The sequence below is a fragment of the Theobroma cacao genome, chromosome 10 (assembly GCF_000208745.1).
Source record: "Theobroma cacao cultivar B97-61/B2 chromosome 10, Criollo_cocoa_genome_V2, whole genome shotgun sequence".
Lineage (NCBI taxonomy): Eukaryota > Viridiplantae > Streptophyta > Magnoliopsida > Malvales > Malvaceae > Theobroma > Theobroma cacao.
The window spans coordinates 17,784,115-17,809,914 of NC_030859.1; the positions used below are offsets into that span (position 1 = coordinate 17,784,115).

The 25,800-nt window shown below is 30.0% G+C and overlaps 4 protein-coding genes across 4 annotated transcripts; 1 reads left to right on the forward strand and 3 right to left on the reverse strand.

Annotated features, from left to right (window-relative positions):
* Positions 5,672–6,184, forward strand: LOC18587065 (NAC domain-containing protein 101). The gene has a single exon (XM_018128870.1). It carries the CDS (start codon positions 5,672–5,674, stop codon positions 6,182–6,184), a length of 513 nt encoding a protein of 170 aa, XP_017984359.1.
* LOC108663698 (probable carboxylesterase 15) lies at positions 7,875–9,189 on the reverse strand. Its single transcript, XM_018128990.1, has one exon. It carries the CDS (start codon positions 8,961–8,963, stop codon positions 7,983–7,985), a length of 981 nt encoding a protein of 326 aa, XP_017984479.1. The 5' UTR covers positions 8,964–9,189; the 3' UTR covers positions 7,875–7,982.
* LOC18587070 (probable carboxylesterase 15) lies at positions 16,466–17,891 on the reverse strand. Its single transcript, XM_018129634.1, has one exon. It carries the CDS (start codon positions 17,710–17,712, stop codon positions 16,705–16,707), a length of 1,008 nt encoding a protein of 335 aa, XP_017985123.1. The 5' UTR covers positions 17,713–17,891; the 3' UTR covers positions 16,466–16,704.
* Positions 24,265–25,025, reverse strand: LOC108663824 (putative RING-H2 finger protein ATL69). Its single transcript, XM_018129635.1, has one exon. The coding sequence runs from the start codon at positions 24,902–24,904 to the stop codon at positions 24,347–24,349; it is 558 nt and encodes a 185-aa protein (XP_017985124.1). The 5' UTR covers positions 24,905–25,025; the 3' UTR covers positions 24,265–24,346.

Consider the following 25,800-nt stretch of genomic DNA (forward strand, 5'->3'; position numbering starts at 1 on the left):
GGGTACATAAACTCCTTTGAATGCTATGGTAATTGTGAAGCATTTTAAATCTCATTTTGATTGAGCTGATTACCATGTTGTTCATTTGTTCTGCGTCTCTTAATGCTGACATACATAGCCGAAACATTCCTCTGTTCTAGCAGAATTAATGCAACATCCTCATCGCCTTTGCTAATTGGCCGTGTTAGCTCCTGGGTGTACTGATCAATGCATGTAACTCAATCTCGTCAAATTCTGCGTTTACCCCAACAACATCTTCAACCAACTTCATCAAGCTTGCAAATGACAAATCACTCCTAACCCCCTGCATTCTGGACTCACCACCCTTGTAAATGCCATCCACCCACTGACCACCATGTCTTATCACAAGTCGCACAATTGAAATCCCACTGAAATTTTGAAAAATAAATAAAATATGTCAATCATTTTACACAATACATGCCGTGTTCAAAAATTTGTCAGTCATGTTGTTACACGCCATGCATATAATGTAAAATGTAGTAACACGCCATGCATATAACGTAAAATGTGCTAACACGCCATGCAAATAACATAAAATGTTGTAACACGCCATGCATATACTGTAAAATGTGGTAACACGCCATGCATATAACGGAAAATGTGATAACATGCCATGCATATAACGTTAAATGTTGTAACACACCATGCATATCACGTAAAATGTTGTAACACGCCATGCATATAACCAATGTCGTGACACGCTAAAATAACGGTAACACATGTTATAGATGCATGGTGTGTAACAACTCTAGGCAATGTTTCTAATTCATGTTCTAATTTACACTAAATATTTCATAAATTTAAGTGTGTTGCAGCAATAAACCCAATAATAGGTACCTTAATGTCATCTCTGCTATAGGGTCTGTTAATCTACGACAATATAGCCAGATGCCGAGAGATAGACCACAGCCCGATGACGATGGTGCTCAACAGAGAGTTGACAAAGCTCGTACAGTTCAGAGATCTAAGAGAGCTGACGACAATGGTGCTCAACAGAGACTTGGCAGAGTTGAGAGAGAAAGATGACCGAGCTCAAACAGCTGAGTATTTATTTTTATTTTCTCTCTGGCGGGAGGGAGATAGCTCAAACAGTTGACCATTTATTTGAAACGATGTTTTTAAGGGCATTTTGGTCTACTCATGCTTCTTTTTTGTTAGAAACAGATAATTTTATATAGGTGATTATTTCTGAAATCACCTTATCACGAGGTCCTTGTTTCACAATTTCCTCTTATATATATATATATGCAAGCATGTCCACATACCGTGTCCCTATACTGCAAAATCGTGTCCACGTACCCTATTTGCTTTATTGAGAGTGCAAAGAAGCGAGTTCTAGCATTCAGGTCTTCTTGCTTTTCTCCTATTTTTACTAACCTAAGCAATGCTGCAAATTTTATATATATATGTCGGCGTGTCTCCATACTACAAAACCGTATGTGTCCTTGTAGCCCATTTGCTTTTTGACAGTTCAAGCAAACAAGCTAGTTCTAAAATCCAGGTCTTATTGCTTTTCTCTTGTTTTATACTAACCTAGTCAATACTGCAAATTACTGTTTGTGTAGAGTTCTAACATATTTCGGTGCGTGCATCTTGGTGGAGTCCATTCAAACTTGAGGCATAAACTTTTTCTTTTACGACAAAAATGTTTCATTAAAGTTACTTAAATGACTTGAAATTTCTTAACATGTGAGGAAAGTGTATTTATCTACTTAAAAGAGAAAACAATAGTATCATTGATGAATTCAAAATTTTACATAAGATGTAGTTAAAAAGTAATTATAAATATAATCGTATTATATAGATATATACATCAAATTTTATATGTAAAATAATAAAAGAAAATTAAAAATTGAACCTTAACTCCACCGGTGCAATGGTAATCTTATATAAACCTCTACGAAAAATTAAAACTTTATTTACAAAATAAGATAAATTGAAAAAAAAAAACATGTTACATATTCTAAAGGCAAAAAAAGGAAAAGGAAATACCATCCAATAGCCTAAAATATAGATTTTAAGTTGATTATTGTATAAGATAATTCATATAGAGGACACTTTGGTTTGTGTGGTTGGCCATTGTCCAATAAATGTGGCATTTATATAACTGAATAAAATTCATAAATATATATTTACTTAAAAAAAAGCACATTTAAAAGGTGTTTAAACATTTGAGATGTAAGGTCCATGACTGGTCTATTAGGGTTACACCTAAAACTTTCATCTGGTTTATCACCTCAAATGGACAAAGAGGAGGAGGAGGAAGACCTAAATTGTTTTTTGTAAAAATGTGCATTAGTTTACGCTTTAAGAGGTTGAAGATATCCTCTTGAAGGTGAAAAAGAAGTGAACATAGAGAAAGTTTTTGCAGAACTAGACAGAGTATGCCATGTTGGCGACCTAGAAATTAAAAGAGCATTACTAAAAAGTAAGCCCAAAGAAGTCATTCATGGGTCTAGTTTGGTGATAAACAAACTCAAAGCAACTTGCCAATGAAAGTGGTCGGATCAGTGCTACTGCTGCCTTGACTGTTGAGGATGGATCATGATTTGGTTGGTTTGGCTTTGGGTTAGAAAGCCATTCACTGTAAGTCCATTGATTGTAAAATTGGGCTCCACAAGTCATTTGGAATAATTTTGGGATTTTGGTCATCAATTCCATTTGAGTGTCAAGTGCTATCTTTTGGATTTCCGAATATGGGATACATTGAAATGTAATTTTTTAGATAAAGTTCATGAAATTATTCTTAAAAAATTATTAAAATAAAATTTTTTTTATTCAATTGTTAATTTTGATTGAAGTCAGATTTTATTCAGTTAGTTTCAATAGTAAAACTTCACTATCTTGGCCTAAGGAACTCAACCTAGGTCTTGTCCTATGCAAGATTTCAAAGTACCATTACTAGCTAGTTAATTCTTCATGATACTGTATTTTGAGCTATGATTAGGCAATTGAGGGAATGGATTATACAATTTACAACTGAATGACCTTAAATGAGCTTGGGCCATGTTTATCTAGAGCAAGAATTTGAAAAATTGAACAAGAAACTGATAATCAACAAGTGTCTTTTGTCTGTCAAACTAAAGCTTCTTGAATTGCTAGCAAGCATGAAAGGATCAATTATCCTAAAGGATTGATCCCCTCGAAAATTAAGTACATTAGAGCATGAAGGGATCGATCCTTAGGTCATTTTAAGTTGTACACGACATGATTAATATATTTATTAAACGTATTAATATACAACATGACATGATTAATAATACGATTAAATAAAAATATTTACAATTAAATATAATTTTATTATTTAAATTTAAAATCAATAATTATAAAAACAATTATAACAAAAAAAAATATTAATAATATCAAATATAATAAAATTTAACATGAATAACATACATAAAATTCACTATCAATTTATCATATTCATACTAATAAAATCTATCATTAACATCTAACCTTAAAATACTAATAATATTTAAAATGATCCATAATTAAATATATATCATTAACTACATCATCAACTATGAATAATTAAATAATTGTTAAAAATTATTTAAATAAGGCTAAAATAGTATTTGATTATTAATTTTTAATGAGTTGATAAACTTGTCAAGTATATACATTTAAACACGATAACACGATTATCTAAAAGTGTTACTCATGTCTGACACATTTAAGACATAAAAATTCATGATTAGGCAAGATACTTGTTAAGGTTAAATCCAAACTTGTTTGACTCTATGTCTTCTCGTATTGTGTTCAAAATTATCAAATCTATCATTTACGACTTTACATGATATTCTTTGTTTCAAATTAAATATTTATCTTTTTAAATGATGTAAAACCTTTAAAATAAAATGTTCTAATCTTTACTTTACAACTATAATCCTCGAAAGTTGTAAAATTAAAGAGTTGTTTAGTGTGGTTTGTGACTACTATCAATAAACTTTGCATTAAAATCTGAAAAATGGATTGGATTTTTATTTTATGAGTTTGAATGGTAGTTCTATTTTCTAAGGCTATAAAGATAAAGATGAAAATAACTACAAAATTTAGTAAACGATATTAATTATTTTTCTTCTGTGTGTTTATGTAAGTAGGGAAATGAAAATTTATAAGTAATTTTGTATAAATTCACCTAGGCAGAGTAGACAAAGCTAACTCAAATCCAAAAAAATTACCTAACCAGATTTGAAAGAAAATCAATAATTAAGTTCTAAACGATATATACCTAAAAACAACCTCAACTTAATTTGAGACATTCATGAGTCAGGCTGAGTTATTGGATTTTTTTTTTTCAAATCAAGCTCGGACCCAACTTGACCAGTCTATTTACACAATACCTTATTGTAAAAATTATAAAATACTATTTTATTTTAATATTTCAATACTTTAAAAATTTTTTGATAAATTTACTTGTGGACACCTTTAAACGTGAATTGATTTAAACTCAAAATATCTAAAAAAACCTAATCCAAATCAAATGACTCGGATTTATAGAGTATTATTTTAAAAAATATTAATTTAACTAAAAAATAAAAAATATAACAAAACTGTTAGTTTAATAATATTTAATAACTTTAAATTATGTTCAATCTCTTTTCTTACTCTTGCGTTTCTTTTATAACTTTGCATATTATTCTTTTTAATTATGATTAAACAGGAGTGAATAAATAAATAAATTTTCTGATATTATAATTAAATTCAATTTCTATAATTCTATTTCATATATAAAAGTTATTTTATATTTTTCTTTATTTTTATTAATTCTTATGAAAATATAAAATAAATAATTAGGATAGATAAATAACCAAAAATTAAATAATTTTATTTAAAAGTATTTAATTTTTTATATGGTTATAATTTTCAACATTACGTTATTTAATTTAATTATTGTGATATTATTCGAATGATATTAAATTCTAACGACATCATAATATTTAAAATTCGTATTAAATAGCATTAAGTAATAATAATAAAAAATAATTAGATCATTTAATTTTAATTTTACAATGATATTGAAAATATTAAAATATTAATAGAAAAATACTTTTAATATATTAATAATAATAAATCTCATTTAAATGGTCGTATTGGACTATATAAATAGTGGGTTTGAGTTTAGAGTTCCATAAATTAAAGGATGAAGTGGGAAATCAAATGAACAAGATCAAAATTAGCATCAAGAGGGAAAGAGAAGAGAAATTAATCCAGAAAAGATTCACTACTTGTTGGTTGAGGAGAAGACAATGAGAGCTACTTCTTCATGGCAAAGGACTGACAGTTCGTAAGCTTTCTTGAGCAGCCCATTCCTGCGCTTGTGAAAGGTAACCTCAAGATTGGAGGTGTTCTCTCTATCCTCTCCCCATCTTCACAGATCACTTCCTATAATCCCTGCAACCAATACATCTGGCACGACTCATACACAAGGTTTCTTTTCTTTCTTTTCTTGGTTTGGAAAGATTGAGATGTATGATTCTGCAAACAAGATCAGCAAGTGTCTCGTCTTCTTCTCCTGAGTTTTACCTCCCATAAAACCCGAATATTTTTCCTCTTGGAAGAAGTTGTCATCCAGTAGTCTGCTACTCTTCTTTCTGATTAATCAAGAAAATCTTTTGCTTTCCCTTCCACAACTATATATCGATCTTTGATGGAAGACAATAATGCTGTGGCTCCCTTGTTGGTGGGACTCAGGTTTCAGCCTAGTGACGCCATGCTACTGGGCTATCTCTTCAGCAAAATCACTGGCAAGTCCAGGCTGCATCTTGATCAACAAGTAATCAAGGATTTTAACTTGTACGGAGAGAAAGAACCTTGGGAAATATGGGAGTTGTACGGTGGGGATAATCTTCGGTCTGGTGAAGATCTCTACTTCTTCACTCAGTCAAAGAAGAAAACTCAAAACAGTTCAAAGATGAACCGCTTGATTGGAACCGGTACTTGGATGATAACTGGGCCGGCCGAGGCAATAACATATTCCCAATTATCAGCACAGCCTTTGGGGTTCAAGAAACGGTTTCGATATAAGGGTGAAGTGGCGCAACAAGTAAGTCAATGGATCATGTTTGAGTATAGTTTGGATACTAATTTGGTGTCCATGAATGACTGCAATTATGTGCTTTGTCGACTAAAGAAGAAGGATCTTAAGGAGGAAAAAGGTTGAGATTAGAAGAAAATTGATCACATGAGAGCTAAGCTTTATTACTTGCTAGAGATTCAAATCCGAGTTGTAATACATTTTTCTTCCAAAAATAATACCATATGCTCGTAATTTTCAAAGCAAAACGGTGATGAAGATATCCATATGCCATCCATAGAATTCTTTGTCTACAAACTTTTTGGGATCATATTTTGTTATCATGTCATACAAGAATTTGGGAATGTTTCGTTGACTTCATAAGCCTTGTTATGTTCTCTATTCTCAGTATTAATTTTCTTAGAATCTATCATATCTATGAAGCACTTGTACAAAGTAGGGACATTAATGCACTGTGGATTAGGGAATATGATAATGGAACTGCATGAGATTTGTGATCTGTGAAGAATATTTTTTGGAGTATTTAGCGAAACCTGACAACATAGAAAGCTTCTCTTTATTCTTCTCCTCCTTGTGGATTAGAATGTATTATACCTTTATATATATGTAGCACGAGAGAATAGGCTGAATTAACACCATATGCCAGTTGAGCTTTCAATCAAATTGCTTAGATTTCCTTTTAGCTGGATCACTTTGCTAAATACTAATAATAATAAATATTAAATTATGAATATTTTCTTAATATCTTAATAAAAATGAAAAAAGAAAATATACAAAACAAGAAATTAAATTAAAAATAACATGATATTAAATTTAATAAAAATGAAATTGAAAGAGATGAACGGAAAATGAAAATAGATAAATACAAAAAAGATTAAAATAAAATATCATATTAATATTTTAATAAAAAAGAAATTAAAAGATAAAAAATGAAAATAGGGAAAAATAAAAAGCATATTAATATTTTAATAATAAATTATTAAGTTGTTAAATTTTTACTTAATAATAACATATTGACAAAAAATAATGAGTTTCAAAAATCTCAAAAAATTTATGAAATTATAATAAAGGGTAATTTTATCATTTTATTATTTCAAAATTATTTTACCCACCAAACATCTGAATAATATCATAATGATAATTCCATTCAATAAACCAAACCACATAATATTCTACTGTATCCTTACATAATAATTATTTCATTCCACCCCTATTCCATTGTAGGAATCAAATGTGTCTAATATTCTTTCTTCCATTTAACGAAGTTTCTATCTTAATTATATATTGCATTAAGTGCACCCATGAGATTAATTCCTCTATGAAGACGTTATTGTTGGATCAAAACTTGAAATAATACAAAATTTTAAAATTTATCTGAAATAAAACCATTTAATTCCTAAATTTTATAAATTTAAAATAACTTAAAATGATCAAAACCTAAACTGAACCTGTCCATTCATTTGTCCTATGAATCTATTTCCATATTGAGGCATAAATAAAATTTTCTGTAAATGAAACTCATTTGTAGTTTTTATTTACGTATAATTTTTTATTACATAATTAAATATAATCATTTTTTAATAATTAGTTAAATGTAATTCTTTTTTACACATTGTCTTTCTTTCATGATATTCTGTCCAAATAAGGTGTCAATGTGGAAAAAAAAAAAAGCAAACAATAAACACTTTGTCCCCCTAATATTTGATGGCAATAAACAATAAACAGATGGAATGGTGGCAACCACAAATTGCCACTACATGGGATGTGACCCAAAAGGGTATTATCCAAGTCTTGCACTAAGTTTGAAACTCTTTGCTAGGCAAGAACGCAATTTCCAATTTCATTTCATTACGAACTTCGTTTATTGGATGTTACAAGGTAATTTTTTTCCTAAACCAATCATAAAAATTTTATTAATAATCATTTAAAGACAGTACATGGAAGACCTGTAGAATCCCATGAGTAGAAAAAAGTGCCTCCAAAGTAAATTGATAACCACAAATGATTTGACTGATAAAGATGATTTACCAAACTTGTGTTTTTGGCTTTTCATTGCCTCATAGTATTCCATTTCTGTATCCTTTATCAAGTCCTTCTCAACAACGCAAAACAAAAATGGTGGCAGATTTAGACCCTTCATGGCTGGAGCTGCAAGCCCCATTGGGCAAGTGATCGGATGGTCCTTGGTGCTTCCAACAGGCAAAGCCAGGGCCAAAAACTTGTCCACCATGTCTAGGGTTAAGAAAGGTGATTCGGGTTGCTCCAACTCCGACTTGCTCCGCTCCGCCCTAACAAAACCCGGGTGGATTGGGATCCCACCTGCTAGCCTTAATGGGCTCAAATCCAAGTTCCCAGCGCGAGCAGCCACTTGATGCATTATGTTCCCTCCTGAGCTATCCCCAATAAGAAAAACGCGGTTGAAATCTACATGATCATTGAGCCAGGGCTCATGTGACTCACCTTTGGCCAACGACTTGAGCCAGAGGAGAGTAGCGTAGCCATCATCACAAGCAGCTGGAAGCTTGTTCTCTGGTGCAAGCCTGAGGTAAACTGACACGCAAATGGCTGGAACAGACCTTGCCAACCTAGTGTAAATGATATAATGCATATACCAGTCAGCTTGGCTGATGCAAAAACCACCCCCATGGAAATGAAGTATGATAGGCAACTTGGTTTTGGTGGTGAGACTTTGCTCCGGTAGATAGATCCGAACTCTGAGGCTTGAATCAGAATCAATAGTTACATCACGAGTGGCTACACCTTCAATGAATTCTTCATGGGGTGGCACTGCTTCCGTCATGAACTTCACCTCAGGGGGACCTGTCCACGTCCGATCGACTGAGCCATCGTCATAGGCTCTTACCCAACCCGACACCTCATCAACTAGCTTCTTCTCTTGCTCCATAATTCTGGCTTTCTCTTAGCTTGGTTACGTTTTAAGTAGGTGACTTTAAAAAGTGTAAGTGAAGGATGAATCTGGTTGCCCTTTATATAGAAGAAGGAAAGGTGTGGAAAGGGAAAATTGCTAGGTTATTCAATAAAATATATATTGCTCTTTGTAAATTAGGTTCAAAGGGTCTGCTCTTTGAGTCAAGAACATGATCTTTTGAGCTTAAAAAATAGTGTTTGAAAGGCTTTTGAGTTTCACCTTCCAAAAACAGTTTTATTTGTTTTTAATTAGCAAAAGTAATAAAAACAATGAGATTGGAAAGCTTGGTCATATTTTTAGTTTTTCTATTAAGAGTTAGATGGGAAAGCGATTGAGATTGGGATCAAGATATGTAAAATTAAAATAATGGTATCCAATGCTCAATCTACTTCTTAGCTTAGAATATTATAAAGTGAGATGGACCTACTATAAAATGGATCTTGTCTTGTTAGCATAGTTTACTCCTTATCCATTTCCTAGCTATTTCTTGTAACAACTACTCAATTATCAGACATACCATCAAAGCTATAATACAAGATTTTATTAAATAGTTAATATCTTTATTTAAATTAATAAAAATTTATTATTTTATATACTAACTACGATAAAAACTTTTTAACTTTCCAAACAAATATATATGACTACCATGTGTTCATTTAACTTTAAATTCAATTGTCGATATATTAGATATAATGTATTAATAAATTTTTTCTTTTAATCTTTTAATCTTTTAATAAAACACTAGAAATTGTGGATAGAGAGTAATCGAGAGCTAGTATCATTCCCATACCAGCAAGCACATGCAGTGAAGTTGTTTGGAAACTCAAGCGAAATTTGGTAGTAAGTGGCTAATTCTCATGAAGTCTTTCAAAACCACTGTGAGCGTCTCTAAAGTCAAGGTCTTCCTTCCAATCTCTTTTTGTCAATCAAAGTGTTGTTGATGGAATATGTTCTACTCTATTTGTCACTATCGGATACAGAATTTTACATAAAAAGTGATTAAAAGGTAATCATATAAGATAATGAATTTACATATCTAAAATTCCCATAATATTCTTTATTTTCAATTATTTCTTTTGTTTCTTCTATTTTTAATCAACTAAAAATAATATGCATTTAATAATCTCTAACAGTTTTTTATATATATAATTAATTTTTTTTTCAATATATAATATCCACTTATGAATTTTCTTTTTTTATTTTTTTTCCTTAACTTCAATAAAAAAAATCTCATTTTCTTAATTTCAATAAAAAATATATCATTTGAATATTTAACTTTAAAGCTTTAAAGTTATTGAGCCAATATTGAATTAGACTAACTGACATTAAAATAAAATTTGCACCTAAAACTAATAATTTTTTTTTGCTTAAACTAAGTATATTATCAATGCTAAAATGGTGATGGACACATAGGAGTTGTAGCTGGCTAGTACCTACAATGGTTTCTTTTCAATCACAGACATGTGCTTACATATTAATTAGTTTCATCTTCCATGGTGCTTCTCACGAAATTCTAATTCAACTTTTTTAACAAATATATAAAATATAAGATTTAAATTCAAAGTCAATCAACACAATTCGTATAAATGCATTGATATATATAGACTAAACCATTTGACGAGCTAAAGATGCCATTGAAACTGCTAGATGTAATGGTGATGGAGATATTGAGCTCTGTCTATAATTGTAATAGAAATTGTCATAATTGAACGGACGTGAATTTGGACTTTTCTAACTACCAAAGAGGAAAATAGATGATAAGGTCGTGTAACGCCTTAATTACCTAACAGTTGTTTGTCCTATGCTCGCAATAAAAAATATCGAACCATTTTCCATATATAGATATATATGTATATGCATATATTTACCTAAACAAAGAAAATTGACAACTTTTATTTCATTTAAGAAAAGACTAGGATTGAACCCCCGCGTTGCGTTGGGGTAAAATAAAAGATTATTTATTTGATTGGAGGGAAAATTTAGTTAGATTTGTTAACAGTCAAAGCAAAGTTATGTATAAATAAAATTTTATGTAATGTTGAGGCAAGGTGAAACATTGTTACATGGTTGTTGACAAATTAGGTTATTTTTTTAGTGAACTTACAAAAAGTTAATGTTTATTAACAAAATTAAAATAAGGTATGGATTATTTTGAATGATATTGTATGATGAGTATAAAAGCCGTATAATGATTTTATGAATGTTGTACAAAATAAAATTAATATTTAGATTAGTTAGATACGAAAATGTGTAAATGTGCACAAAAAGTTAAAAAAGAAGACATGCTGTAGCAAGGCAGAGGTAAGTTAAGAAGAGAAAAAAGATCATCTTGTATATTTGATTGGTTGTAAACATGTTTCAAGTATTTTTTTTTTTTTTTTTTGTTATAAGATTTGCTTGGTTCTTAAGAAGAAAATTGTATAAAATATAGCCATTAAATGAAGAAATTAGTCATTAATATTTTGTCATCCAACAATTACAACTAATTATTGGAATTGCTAGATTTTGAACATACAATGGTCCCAAAATATTTTTTATGAGAATAAGATATACATTCATATGAGCATTGATCATAATGACAAAGGGAAAATTTGTAGATGCACCAAAGTACATTACAGCTTGATTGATGAGGTATTAATGACACAAAAATAAATGGTTAAGGTGGGAAATCGAAAATGTTGATAAATGTAAATGTGAGCAAAAAAAAATATGGGATTTCTAAAATTAGTGTAAACGGATTTGTTAGTTATGCAAGTAGGAAAAAAAATAATTTGACTAAGCAAAGATTTATAGCAACATATTAGTTGAAGTTAAAAATCTTTGCTGAAAATAGTTGGACATCATTGACTACAAAGATTGTAGTTTTGTTATGATGTTGTGTTTGAAGGACAGAACATACATTGTTGGCGAGAGCATCATCAAAGTTTGGGCTACCAAAGGTTGTGAATTTGGTATCTCCATAAGGAAGATAAGTGTTGAAGGGGAGTAATTGAAATTGAAAGATCTATAATTAATGTAAATAAGATAAGATAAATGGTTAATATCTATTTAAACTGTTTAATAATTTATATTGAATGTTGTTATGTTCATGATCACATTAATAAACAATGAATGGAAAATAATCAGACTTTTTTCTCAACAGATCAAAGATGAAAGTGAAGAAACCAAAAATTATCCAGACATTATCTAGATTCTCCAAGAAATAAAAGATCAAAGATCAAAGGTAATAACCAAAAAGTTCTTAACATACTGGCAGCAGCGTGAATATGTTAGACATTATCCAAACATCAGCAACTTAATTTTTTGAATTAAAAGATCCTTTCAAAGGACGGCATCCATCAGTATTCAAAACTTAAATGAATACTCCTAGCAGTAGAAATCTTCTAGCTCGTTATCAAGAATCAGACTCCTTCTCCCATAATAATTCCCAACTACCCCAACACCACCTAGATAAAATCAACATCTCTCAAGACTCCTTTACTTAGTCCATCTGCAATACTATTCCCTACCTTCTTTATATGTTTCACCTTCCAACAATAAATTTTATTACAAAGATTCTCAATTTACAATGAAACCTAACTGAATCTCTATGGAGCATCCTGTGTATTATTGACCCAACTTACAGTATTGAGAGAATCACTATTTATTCAAAAATTCTGTAAACATTGAGTCATTAAACCAACAAACAATTGAAAAGCTTCATTTATTGTAAGTATTTCAGCTAAATTTGAATCTCCATGTCCTATGCATTTCAAGAATTTCAAAAGCATATTAACTTCCGCATAAAACAAATAGCCAACACAGATCTGAAAATTCAAGATAAGATCTCGAAATTTTGGAACTTTCCTTTCACTTATGTTATAGATTTGAAAATAATTTGAACGAATTTTTCATTTGATTTGACAAAACCAGTTGATTTAGTATTTTATTTTGAAAATTAATTAATTTAGCATATTAACTTTCGGGCCACCTCTGCTCTAACCAACCTTGATAAAGTATGACTCTTTAATTGGTTTGACTAACTTATTTATAAGATTTCAAAGACAATAATGTCAAGACTTAAGCAAGAAAAGAGATGAATAAATTAAAACTATAGAGCAAATAATAAAAAACTGTAACTGAAACTTAATGTAATCATAAAATATTACACTTTCCAGCAGCAACTTGTACCAACAGAGAATTTGAAATTGACAAACGCACTACAAGGCCAAAAGCATAAGAGAAAAAAAACAACATTAATTTTAAGTGAGTAAGAGAATTCAATCAAAATTCATAAGGTGATTCTGATGTTGTTTAACATCAATTTTAATTACATAGATATAAAATAAAAAAAAAACAATAAATTGAATGATCAAATTGTAACAGGAATTTTAAATATAAATCTCACACTAAAATAAACAAAAGGGAAAACACACAACGACAAAGAGAAACATGAATAACACTTTAAATCAAAGCAGAGGTCTTAGAAACAACTAATAACTTAAAACTTCTTTAAACATGAGAATTCATAAAAACTCAATTAAAAAAATGGAAAACAGATGAGTGCAAAAAATAGAAAGGAAATCAACATGAGTAGTCAACAATCAATTATCTATATAGAGTAATGACAAAACTCAAATTGAACAATGGTAAAATTAAAACATGAAAAAAGAAAGACAGACATGAGAAAGGACTTTAAATTAAAAACTTGTTCTAATCTAAGAAGTGTTAAACATTGACGTGAAGAATAATAAATAAGATAGAACAAAAAACAAAATAGACATATGGCAAGAACTAATAGGCTAGACACGGCACTCATATCAAACCACACACGTCCTCACAACGTACAAAATTCAAAGGTCAAAATGAAATCTAAAAAAGCAAACAGAGCATTTAATTGTAAAAACTCAAACTCTTTGATCGAAATCTATGATCAAATATTCAAAATTCATGATTTTCTATTATTCACCAAGCCAACCCAACAGCAAGCTTGAAGTATAGTGTAGACCCGAGGAAAAGCCGACAATGAGAGAAGGTGAAAAGATGAAAACAATCAAATAGATCTAAGCTGAGGAGTCAAAGAATAGGGGATGCAAATGCACAAAGAAATACGAACAGGGTCAAAGGACTTACTACTGTAGACAAATTGAATTTTGTTTCAAAGCCCATGCTAGAGATTTCAAAGCCCTTCTTTCAACTTTCACAGATTCAATACTCTTTCCTAGAAAACGTAACTTGTCTGGCTACGAAGAAAAGAGATATGAATTGTTGACGCATGGAAAAACGTGGGCTAACTGATTGTTTTTGTAAAGTTAGACTCACTAATAGTGTAGAGATTCAAAACGTAGACATTACTTCAGTCAACACGTTGATTAATGAGGAAGCCCCCTTTTGGGGCTTCCTTTTACTTATGTTATAGAAGTGGAGGGAGTCCAAGTCTTTCCTTCGGGGGGTTGAAGGGAAGACGAGGGAAAATGGGAGAAAATGAGTGAAAGACGTGGAAAGTCGTTGGCTGCTTCCATCAGTCAAATCCAGGAAAGAAACACGAGCTAAGGTTAGGATAGGATTCAATGACATTATTCCTATACTCTCTCTCTCTGTTCTTTTCTATAGTGGGGGGCCCCTCGTGACAGTGGTGGCTGAGGCTGGGCCGCAGGGCAGCCTCTCCGCATTTTCTCTCTTTCCAACTTTAGAATCAAGTGATATTTTTTATTGAAATTAAGAAAATGAGATTTTTTTATTAAAAAATTAGAGAAGAAAGAGAAACTGAAAAAAAAAAAAGAAAGATTTTGAGGTGGAGATTATAAATTAAAAAAAAAATTGATTTTATGTTTAGAAAAAATAATTATTGAACATCATTAAATAAATATTAACTTCAGTTAATTGAGAATGAAAGAAATAGTTATGAATTAATAGTCTTATGAGTTTTGAAGAATAATAAAAAATAAATATTTATTAAGTGCATATTTAGATAAATCAGAGATTTATTAATTATCTTATTTTTGATATTTTTATAAAAATAATATAAATAGTTAAAAATTAATAAAGATGTGAAAAGTAAAAGAAAATAAATATCTATTAAAAATGAGAAGATAAGTAAATATTTTATTAATTATATTAATTTTTATATATTTTTAATATAATTTATTATATTATTATAAAATTATGAATTATGAAAATTTGAGATCCAAAGCAAAGCTTTGGTGGCTTTACTCTAGAGCCGACTCTGATCCCTTTCGTCCTATAAAATTATTTGGGTAAATTTCTTCCACTCCTTTAGAGTTTGATCATAATTTACCTTAAATTCATTAGTACCGGAAATAAACACCTCACTTCAAAATCTCAAACACCGTTAACGAATTTTATAAAATGATGGAAATGTCCATCAAATAAAAAAAATCCAAAAAACAAGAAAAAATGCGTCTTGTCCTCTTACCAAAACTCTTGCTTTTTTTTCTTCTCTTCCTTGTGTTCTTTGCTCATCCCTTCCATCCTGTATAATTATTTTTGTTTGGGTTAAATTGTAAAACTGTTTCATGATTATTTTTCATACTATTTTATATGTATCCAAAAACTAAGAAATTTATTTTCTTTACTTGCTGATTCTTTTATTTATTTCAAATTTATCTATTTATCAATATGCAATTAGAATATATATATGTGCAAAATCTATCACGTATATGTTCACCTAATTTCCACTTGATAAATTTCGTCCATATTTTAGTAACGTTTTGATGAATGAATGAATTATGAATAACCTCAAATTATGGATGAAAAGGTTTTTTTTTTTTTTGTTACGCTAATATTAATTGAGGTTAACTCAAATTCGTGTTTGTTTGTGTATGGAAAGAGGGGGGGAGTGCGTTTTAAATTGCCTTTTAATCAAGTTTCGTTATCTTCTATACTGCATAAAGTGCACCAATGAGATCAATTGTTGGATTAGCATGATTCTTCTATAAAGACATCTCTATTTGGTTTTATGTTATGCCTTCATAGACCCAGAACCTGTTGAATGTATATATATTTGTGATTCTCGGTGGCATACTTGACATTGAATTCAAATATTAGATTCTAAGTGAGTTAAAAAATCCCAAACTTAAAATAATAAAAATTTAAAATTTCTCTGAATTCAAGCAATTTAAAGTCAAAATTATTTGAATCTAAAATAATTTAAAATGATTAAAACCCAAACTGACCCAGGGCGATTCAGTTCTGATAAATCCATATCCATCTCGTGGTATAAATTTATTATAAATGAAACTTATTTGTGAATTCTTTTTACGTATAATTTTAGAGTACGTAAATAAATATAATTATTTTGTAATGTTTATTAAAACGTATCTCTTTTTTCACGTGATCACTGCATCAAAAATAAGGCGCCAATGGACAAAAAAAAATTAAACACTTTGCCCCCTCTAAGATTTGATTGAGGTTCATCAAATTCGGGAGTGGCTCCTAGTGGCCTGTTTTTTAATGGACTCGAACATATGGAATGCAACTTTCCATGGCAACCACAAATTGTCATAAAATAATGTAGCTTCAATAAAGATATATCATCTTTCACCTAACACATGGAGTGTGGCCCAAAGATGCTATCCAAGTCTTGAAACTCTTTGCAAGGAAGGAAAGTCTACCCTAATACGCAATTTCCAATTTTCATTTCATTACAAAGTACTTCATTTATTAGATGTTACAAGGTCCTCGCTTTGGATGTAAAAAGGGTAAACAGTTGACAAATTTAGTGGTTGTTGACAAACTCTTTGATCCCTGCAATAAGGCTAGCAGTTTGGGCAGCATAGTTTGGATCCATGTCCACAGCAATCTTGTTGAGGTAAAAACTGTGACCCATTCCAGGGCTAATCAACAACTCCACTTCTTTGTTAGCGTTTCTCATTGCCTCATAGTATTCCATCTCTGTATCCTTTATCAAGTCCTTCTCAGCAACGCAAAACAAAAATGGTGGCAAATTTAGACCCTCCATGGCTGGGGCTGAAGGCCCCATCGGGCAAGTGATCGGATGGTCCTTGGTGCTTCCAATTGGCAAAGCCAGGGCCAAAAACTTGTCCACCATGTCTAGGGTTAAGAAAGGTGATTCAGGTTGCTCTAACTCTGACTTGCTCCGCTCTGCCCTAACAAAACCAGGGTGGATTGGGATCCCACCTGCTAGCCTTAATGGGCTCAAATCCAAGTTCCCAGCTCGAACAGCCACTTGATGCACTATGTTTCCTCCTGAGCTATCCCCAATAAGAAAAACGCGGTTGAAATCTGCATGATCATTGAGCCAGGGCTCATGTGACTCACCTTTGGCCAACGACTTGAGCCAGAGGAGAGTAGCGTAGCCATCATCACAGGCAGCTGGAAGCTTGTTCTCTGGTGCAAGCCTGAGGTAAACTGACACGCAAATGGCTGGAACAGACCTTGCCAGCCTAGCGTAAATGTGATAGTACATATACCAATCAGCTTGGCTGATGCAAAAACCACCCCCATGGAAATGAAGTAAGATAGGCAACTTAGTTTTGGCAGTGAGAACTTGCTCCGGTAGATAGATTCGAACTCTGAGGCCTGAATTGGAATCAATAGTCACATCACGAGTGGCTACACCTTCAATGAAATCTTCATGGGGTGGCACTGCTTCCGCCATGAACTTCACCTCAGGGGGACCTGTCCATGTCCGGTCGACTGAGCCATCGTCGTAGGCTCTTAGCCAACCCGACACCTCATCAACTAGCTTCTTCTCTTGCACCATAATTCTGCTTTGTCTCAGCTTGGTTGCGTTTTAGGTTGGTCTGCTCAATAATTCTGCTTTATCTTAACTTGGTTGTGTTCTGGGACGCTCTTTTTTGATTGCCACGTGCAAGTGGTGGAATGGGCAGGGCAGCCCTTTTTCATTTCCTCTCCTTTCAAGTCTAGAATCTAGCTCCATGTTATGATATTTTGTTATCCTTTCCATCTTATATAATTATTTTTGTTTGGGTTAAATTTTAATATTTTTTTCATGATGTTTTTTTCATACTATATTTATTTACGATTTTTTTATATTTGTTTCTAATTTACCTATTTATCAATATGTCATTAGAATATGTGCAAAATCTGTTACGTATATGTATGCTCACTTAAGCTCAGCGCGACAAATTTCATCCACATATATTTTAGTGACGTGTCAATGGATGAATAAATTTTGAATAACCTCAAAATATTATGGATGAATAATTTTCCTTTTTGTTGATAATTAAGCTTAAATTAAATAATAAGGATTGAGTGAAATTAAGAGGAGATTTTAAATTTGAATTGTAATGTTCTTTTTTGTGTAAAAAAACCCTATTTTAAAGGAACTGATAAAATCTCTTTATTATGAAAAGATCATGTATTAATTTAGTGATGCAACCGTGCAAGGTTTAAAATAAAACTATAAAAATTTAATTAAATATAATAAATAAATAATAATTGATTTGAATTTTTTTAAAAATAATTTAAATTTTTTTAAAAGTATTTATCTTCCATATCCAGCTATTTGTTCAAGTTTTTATTGTGCTAATATTTGGATGCAAGTTCTACCGAGTATTGGTTGTTTGTTATTGATAATCCTTTTTTTTTAACTAAATAAATAAAATTTCACTTTATATATATCTATAGAAAAAAAATAAAATAAAAGTTCTCCTCTCAGCCTCATGTTCATCAATCAAGAAGTAAATCATTTAGCTTAAAAATCCAGATGAATAATTGCATGTGTGGACCCATTTGGTTCCCCTTTTACATGGCCAAAAAACACATTGAAACACAAGAAAATGATGTAACATAAACTCGAATCTGACCCGTCCAATTGTCACCTCTTGTCCTGTTAATGCATTATATCAGGTCCTACTCTCAAATGAAAATGGAAAATCCAAAGACTAACCAAACCAATACAATACACTAATTCTTAAAGTGAAATTCACCCTTTCAAATGGTTGATTAATCCAAATATAATAAACCCAAAAGGAAAGAAAGAACAAAAATAGTAGTAGCAAACACCAAAGAAAGAAGCCCACCTCAAAAGAGAGGCTACACACCCCCTCCCACTCACACCAACAACCAAAGAAAAAGGCCATGAAGGTCCAAGCCACCCACTAGCTTAATTCCCCAACTCAAGTTTCATCCCACACTTATTCGAGTTTGCCATGCCAAACATTCTTTATATCTTTTCAGGCTTTTAATTAATGGAATCCTACCAACCACACTAATATTGTTGACACTTACACTTGATATTAACTAAACGCACCTATTTTAAGGTTATGACATGCGTTAAATTATCAAAAACATGATGAACTAAAACTTGTCAAGTCGATTATTTTTAGTACTTTATTTTTATCAAAAAAATTTTAAAGGGAAATTAAAACAAAAAGATGGTTAACATGATATTAATCTTTAAATTTCAGAGGAAGCGATGGAGGGAGAAAGGGGTGGTGTAGGAGGAATGGAGGGCTCAAGGAGGAAGGAGAAAAAGAAAGAGGAGACTATGGAGGTGTCCAAGGGTTAGATTTACCTGTCGAGGCTGGCGAGCTCGATTACTTTTAGGCTCGAGCTCAAGTCTAATCGAATTAGATGATTATATTAATCAATTATATATTTTTTATTTAATTTAAATTTTAAAATATATTTAAAATATACAATATTAATATAAAAATATTTTTGTAATTTTAATAATAAAATAATAGATAAATGGGTGGACCGACTCAAGCTCAATAGTCTCGACCCGATCTATGGATACATTTAAGGAGGAGGACCGAGAGAAAGGGCTCAATCTAGTGCTTGAAGGCGTCGGATTGCTTTTATTGATTTACCATTGGTAAAAGGAGGAATGAGGAAAAAAGAAAGAAAAAGGAAAGAAAAGAATGGAAAGAACAAAAAATAGGAAAAAGGAAAAAAAATAAAAATAAATTTGTAAAAAAAAGGAGAATATAATTATATGATTACTTCAGTATATAAAATAAAATGCGTACAAAAATATATTTTACAACTCATGGTTTGGGTTTTTGATTAAGTAGGCAAATATATATCAATTATGGTATATATAAGTAGGCATATATGAAATAAAAAAATGAATGAAAATAAATTATTTTGATTATTGTTTCTTTCATATAATCAATTTAAATAATATTGGTAAATGAATAAAAAATTGAAAAATAATGGTTGAGGGTTTTTTTAGTAGATTGATTATGTCTAATGTTGTGATAAAAGGAAATTTAAACTCTTTTTTTTTTTTTTTTTTTTTCCATCAATCTTCCATTTTTCTTTCTTTTCTTTTGCCTAAATTCTTAACGAAAAGATTATAATTTAGAATAATGTATGTCATTTTGTGGGAAAAAGATTAAGAGAGAAAGATGATTAAAAAAATTTATCATCTTTCCTCTTCAAATATTTTCTTAAAAAAACTTATATTTTACAAAATGTAAGAAAATTGAAGTGTAAAACTATTTAAATAATCATTAGAATTTATCTCCTAAGAAACAATTTCACATAAAATGGTTTCTAAGGGGATAGCGCAACGATTAGGATTCAATATTCAAATTTAGAGTTAATTTTTTTTAAAAGTGAGATTTATAAAATAAAAAAGAATTTTTTTTTTATGTAATTCATCAAGGCTCAACGGATCTTCATATGCATCAAAATATATTCCTTATAAAATTATTTATCTTTCTTTAACATAAATTTATATTTTTGAGTATATTTTATGATTTAAAAATTATCTCATTTACATTAAACAATAAATTATTGATATTAACAAAAAACATATATATATATAAAATAATAATTTTATATATACTGCAATTGTACTTCTTAATCTTAGCAAAAAGATAAGAAATGGTTACTTATATATTGAATGTAATTATGGATGTAAATGAGTAGGTTACTTGCTTTTTTTGAGGTACCAATCTCAAATCTGTTTAATTAAAAAGTTACTTAAACTTTATGAAAATTTAAATAAAATCGTAAAATATTATCCAAAATTGAACCCTAATAATATAGCATTATTCGCTAATTACCTGAATCCATTAAATACTTGATTAAAATAACTTAAACAACGATTCAAGGGTGTGTTAAAGTTAAGAAAGATAAAGGTTTGAATCTCACAAATTACAAAATTTTGAAATATTATATAATATATATAAAAGTATGATGTTTCAATTTCTTTCAATTTGTTTGATTGAGTCTTCAATTGAATGTCAAGTGTCATTCAATTAGAACTCCTTTTATTTTTTTGACTTTTCGTTTTTAATTGAATTAATTTTTTTTACACCTTATGTCAAAAATAAGTTGTTTTTGACATTTGAAGGGGTTTTTTTTTTTACTTTTATTTATTTCAATAAAAAATACTTAAAAACAATAATTTCTAACTTTTAATACTTAGAAGATAAATTCATTTAATATTTATCAGTTACAATTTAATATTATTTTTTATCTATATTTTTTTATTCTGCATGAACCTGAATCTAGAGTAAATAGATATATCTTTTATACTTAAATGTTTAAATTTCAATAAATATCCATACAATTCATTATATAAAAGTAAGATAATTGATTGGGTTAATCGATTGACATTTGTCATTCTTAATTAAATTAATTTTTTTTACACTTTATGTCAAAACTACATTATTTTTGACATTTGAAGGGTTTTTTTTTTTTACTTTTAATAATTTCTAACTTTTAATACTTAGAAGATAGATTCATTTAATCTTTATCAGTTACAATTTAATATTATTTTTTATCTATATTTTTTTATTTTGCATGAACCTGAATCTATAATAAATAGATATTTTTTTTATACTTAAATATTTAAATTTCAATAAATATCCATCCAATTCATTATATAAAAGTAAGATAATTGATTGGGTCAATAGATTGACATTTGTCATTCTTAATTAAATTAATTTTTTTACACCTTATGTCAAAACTACATTGTTTTTGACATTTAAAAGGTTTTTTTTCTTTTTTATTTTTATTTATTTTAGTAAAAAATATTTGAAAACAATAATTTCTAATTTTTAATACTTATAAGATAGATTTATTTAATATTTATCAATTATAATTTAATATTATTTTTTGTCTATATTTTCTTATTCTGCATCAACCTGAATCTATAACATATAGACATCTTTTTTGTACATGAATTTTTAAATTTTAATAAACATCCATCCAATTCATTAAACAAAATAAAAAAAATCAAAAAGGCCTACTCATTTCTCAATATACATGGCACACAGTCATCATGGAATAAATAAATCAATTAACTCTTTTTTAGAGGTGGAGGTGGGAGGGCATATAATTAAAGAGCAATTAACTCTTTACTTAGCTAACAGTTATAGGCAATTGCAAGAGACAAGTATATAAACTGCAAGGAGATCTAATTATCACATTAGGAACTTTTTATCAACTTGCAAGGAGACAAAGCATTACTAAGCCTAAGATTTTAAGGCCAGCAACAATGGGTTTAGCATGTTGCGGGTGTTCTGAAGTCAAAACATAAAATACTAGAAATTACTAACTATTTTATATTGATATAATCTTTACATTATACTGTTCTCTTATATTCTACAACTGTTTATTTTAATCTGTTAATAGTATAAGTTATATACTTTATCATTTCTTAATAGTTTATTATACATCTAATAATCTTTGATAGGATTATCGTCTTTTTTTGGATAAATTTTATTTTAAATAGGATAACTAATTAGGTCAATTGATTGTCATTCTCAATTGAATTAATTTTTTTTTACACCTTATGTCAAAGTTGCGTTATTTTTTTATATTTGAAAGGTTTTTTTATTTTTATTTATTTTAGTAAAAAGAACTTGAAAACAATAATTTTTTATTTTTAATGTTTAGAATATAGATTTATTTAATATTTATCAATTGTAATTTAATATTATTTTCTGTTTATATTCTCTTATTATGCATGAACCTGAATCTATAGTATTTAGATATCTCTTTTATACATAAATGTTTAAATTCCAATAAATATTCATCCAATTCATTGAACAAAATAAAAAAGTCAATAAGGTTTATTCATTTCTTAATATACATAGCACATAGCATCATTGAACAAATAAATCAACTAAATTTGACAACCTTTAGTCATTCATTTTATATATAAAAGATATATTATTAGAAATTAGTAATTATTTTATATTGATAGGATATTTATATTATACAGTTACCTTATATTGTACAACTGTTTATCTTAATCTACCAATAGTACATGTTATATACTCTCTCATTTTTTAATATTTTACTGTTTTATAATCATATATATAGGTGCAAGTTTTTGGTAATCGAAATCAGAGTAAATAATTATTTTAAATTAATACCAATTTATTTTTTCTTCAATCAGTAAAAACTGAACATTCATGCAGTTGATTAATACAATATTGCTTTCTCTACAAGCTCTTTTAAAGGTACCAAATAGAAATTCACTCTAACATAATCAATATTTCTTGTGATTTTTTTCGTAACGTAGCTACGAGCACCAACCTAGTTGTATATAATATTAATATATATGTGTATAATTGGATTCGAGTTTAAAGTATCTTAAAAGTGATACTCAAAACCTATCCAAACTCGAATCATGTATTAAAATCCTTATCCGAATTCTCTTCATAATTAAAAATAGAGTATTCAAACCCTATTTTATCAAGTTGAGTACCCACATATACTTATATAATAGTCAATCCGTTTATATCCCTAAATGTAACGAAATCAGGAGGGGCCACTTGCAATGGGATTTGGGTGCAAAAGAAGTTTAATCATATAATCTAAACCAGCCAACAAAAACAAATTAGTGGCAAACTTCAATGCAATTTAAGACTTTGAGAGCACTTTATCTATTATCAGTGCCCATAATCACCCTTTCTTGGTTCTCACTACCATGGACCACTAATTGTATTAAATACTGTATTTTTTTATTGTTTTCTTGTAAAATTAAATGCACATAAATCAATTTGGACCCCACCATTTTAAAAGTTTAGGAGATTAATAATTAAATAACTCCCAACCTTTTGAATTTTTAGTGCCTTTACCCCAAATTTGGGTACCTACTCCATTCACTTCAACTCATGCTCATTCATTCTTATCTTAATTTAGGAAATAGTACTTTCTTTTAATGGAAATGTCAATCATTTTCATGATTTTTAAATCGCATTTGAGTACTAATTTAATGATAAAACGTACGTCACAGTATATTTTTATTCAAAAAATTATATTTGAATGAATTCTCTTTTTCGATAATTGTATTTTATTAAGAAAAAAAATCAAATCTAAGCCATTAATTGAGCAATAGTTTATTCATAATGATAACACATACTTAAATTTTTGAAATAAAAAAAAAGGTATGTATTACTACAAAATCACCTGCCACGGAAGGCGAGAGGCACCAGCTCCGACAAAGGGGTGGCAGAAGGTGTGGGACCTTGAGAAGGAGCTGGGGAATTCCTACACAAAGGACACGTGGCACTCATCCGCAACCATTCATCAATACAATCGACATGGAAACAATGACGGCAATCTGGGATGCACCGTACGGTATCCTTGGGTTGATACTCCGACAAGCAGATGGAGCATGGGCCGTTGTTGGGCCTAGGCAGACGACGGCTTTCGCCGAGAACAATCTTCGGGCAGGACTCGATCATGGGCCCATCGAGGCCCAAAACCACTATAACCGTGTCATTCTCGTCCATAACTGGTCGCTGGGTCATCCCATTGCTATTGTCGTTGGTATTCCTGCTACCATTACTGCTGCCGCTGCTGCCACTGCTAGTACGATTACTGCCACTAGCTTTAACTCTTACGCAAGCGTAGGAAGCGAGCATGATGGTGGAGATGAGTACAAGGATGCTTACTGCAATGGCTATGCCATAACCAAGGCCGACTCCGGTGGTGGAAGCCGGCGGGTCGGCCGTAGACATATATACTTGTAGAGAGAGAGGGAGAGGAAAAAGGGGAAGAGATCTGCTGCAGAAGGGAAACAAGAAGTGTGAACTAAGGCAGCTTGAAGTGTGAGCTAAAATGGTGAGGACAGGCGGGCAGTGGGCTAAGACACGCCGTGGTCCGCGGGAAAATATTAAATACGAGATTTGGACTTGCAGTTAATGTTTCGATGTCATTAAATTACAACAATGCCCATTAAATGATTTGATATTTACCCCTAAGAATATACTAGTTTGAATATTCTTGGATGCCCAAGATGGAAATTAGAATATTGATTTTCAAAATAATAAAATATAGCGAAGACAAATAATGGATTGTGGCAAGATATAATAGGCATAGAGCGAAAGATAAGGATGAAAACGAATAGAGTATTCGATTTTTAAAATACTCTACTTCAAATTTGTGAATTTTATTAAAACTAGAGTAAAGTCATAAAAAAATATTTAAAATCAAATTCTAATAATATAACATTATCTATTAATTATTTAAATTTATTAAATACTTGATTAAATAACTCAAACAATCATTTAAATAACTAAAAACTATATAAAAAATTAATGTTTTATTTATTAATTTATAAAAAAAGGACTTTAGTTAAAATGACAAAAATTGTATTGAAGGTAAAGAGGATAAAAAATTTGTATCTTATAAATTATAAATTTTCGAAATATTATATATATTTATAATAAGTTTAAATTTAGGGTATTAAAAATATTGTCCAAATTAGCCCATCCCTTAATCTTGATGGTTAGATGCACTTATCATCCTCCTCGAAATCTTGACTTCGAGGGTTACTAGCAGCATCGATGGCAATTGTTGAAACGTTACCAAAAAATCATTGTCCAAATTCATTGTGTAACCGAATATAAAATAC

Coding starts and splice junctions, on each gene's coding strand:
- LOC18587065 (XM_018128870.1), top strand. CDS start 5,672: ATGGAAGACAATAATGCTGTGGCTCCCTTGTTGGTGGGACTCAGGTTT.
- LOC108663698 (XM_018128990.1), bottom strand. CDS start 8,963: ATGGAGCAAGAGAAGAAGCTAGTTGATGAGGTGTCGGGTTGGGTAAGA.
- LOC18587070 (XM_018129634.1), bottom strand. CDS start 17,712: ATGGTGCAAGAGAAGAAGCTAGTTGATGAGGTGTCGGGTTGGCTAAGA.
- LOC108663824 (XM_018129635.1), bottom strand. CDS start 24,904: ATGTCTACGGCCGACCCGCCGGCTTCCACCACCGGAGTCGGCCTTGGT.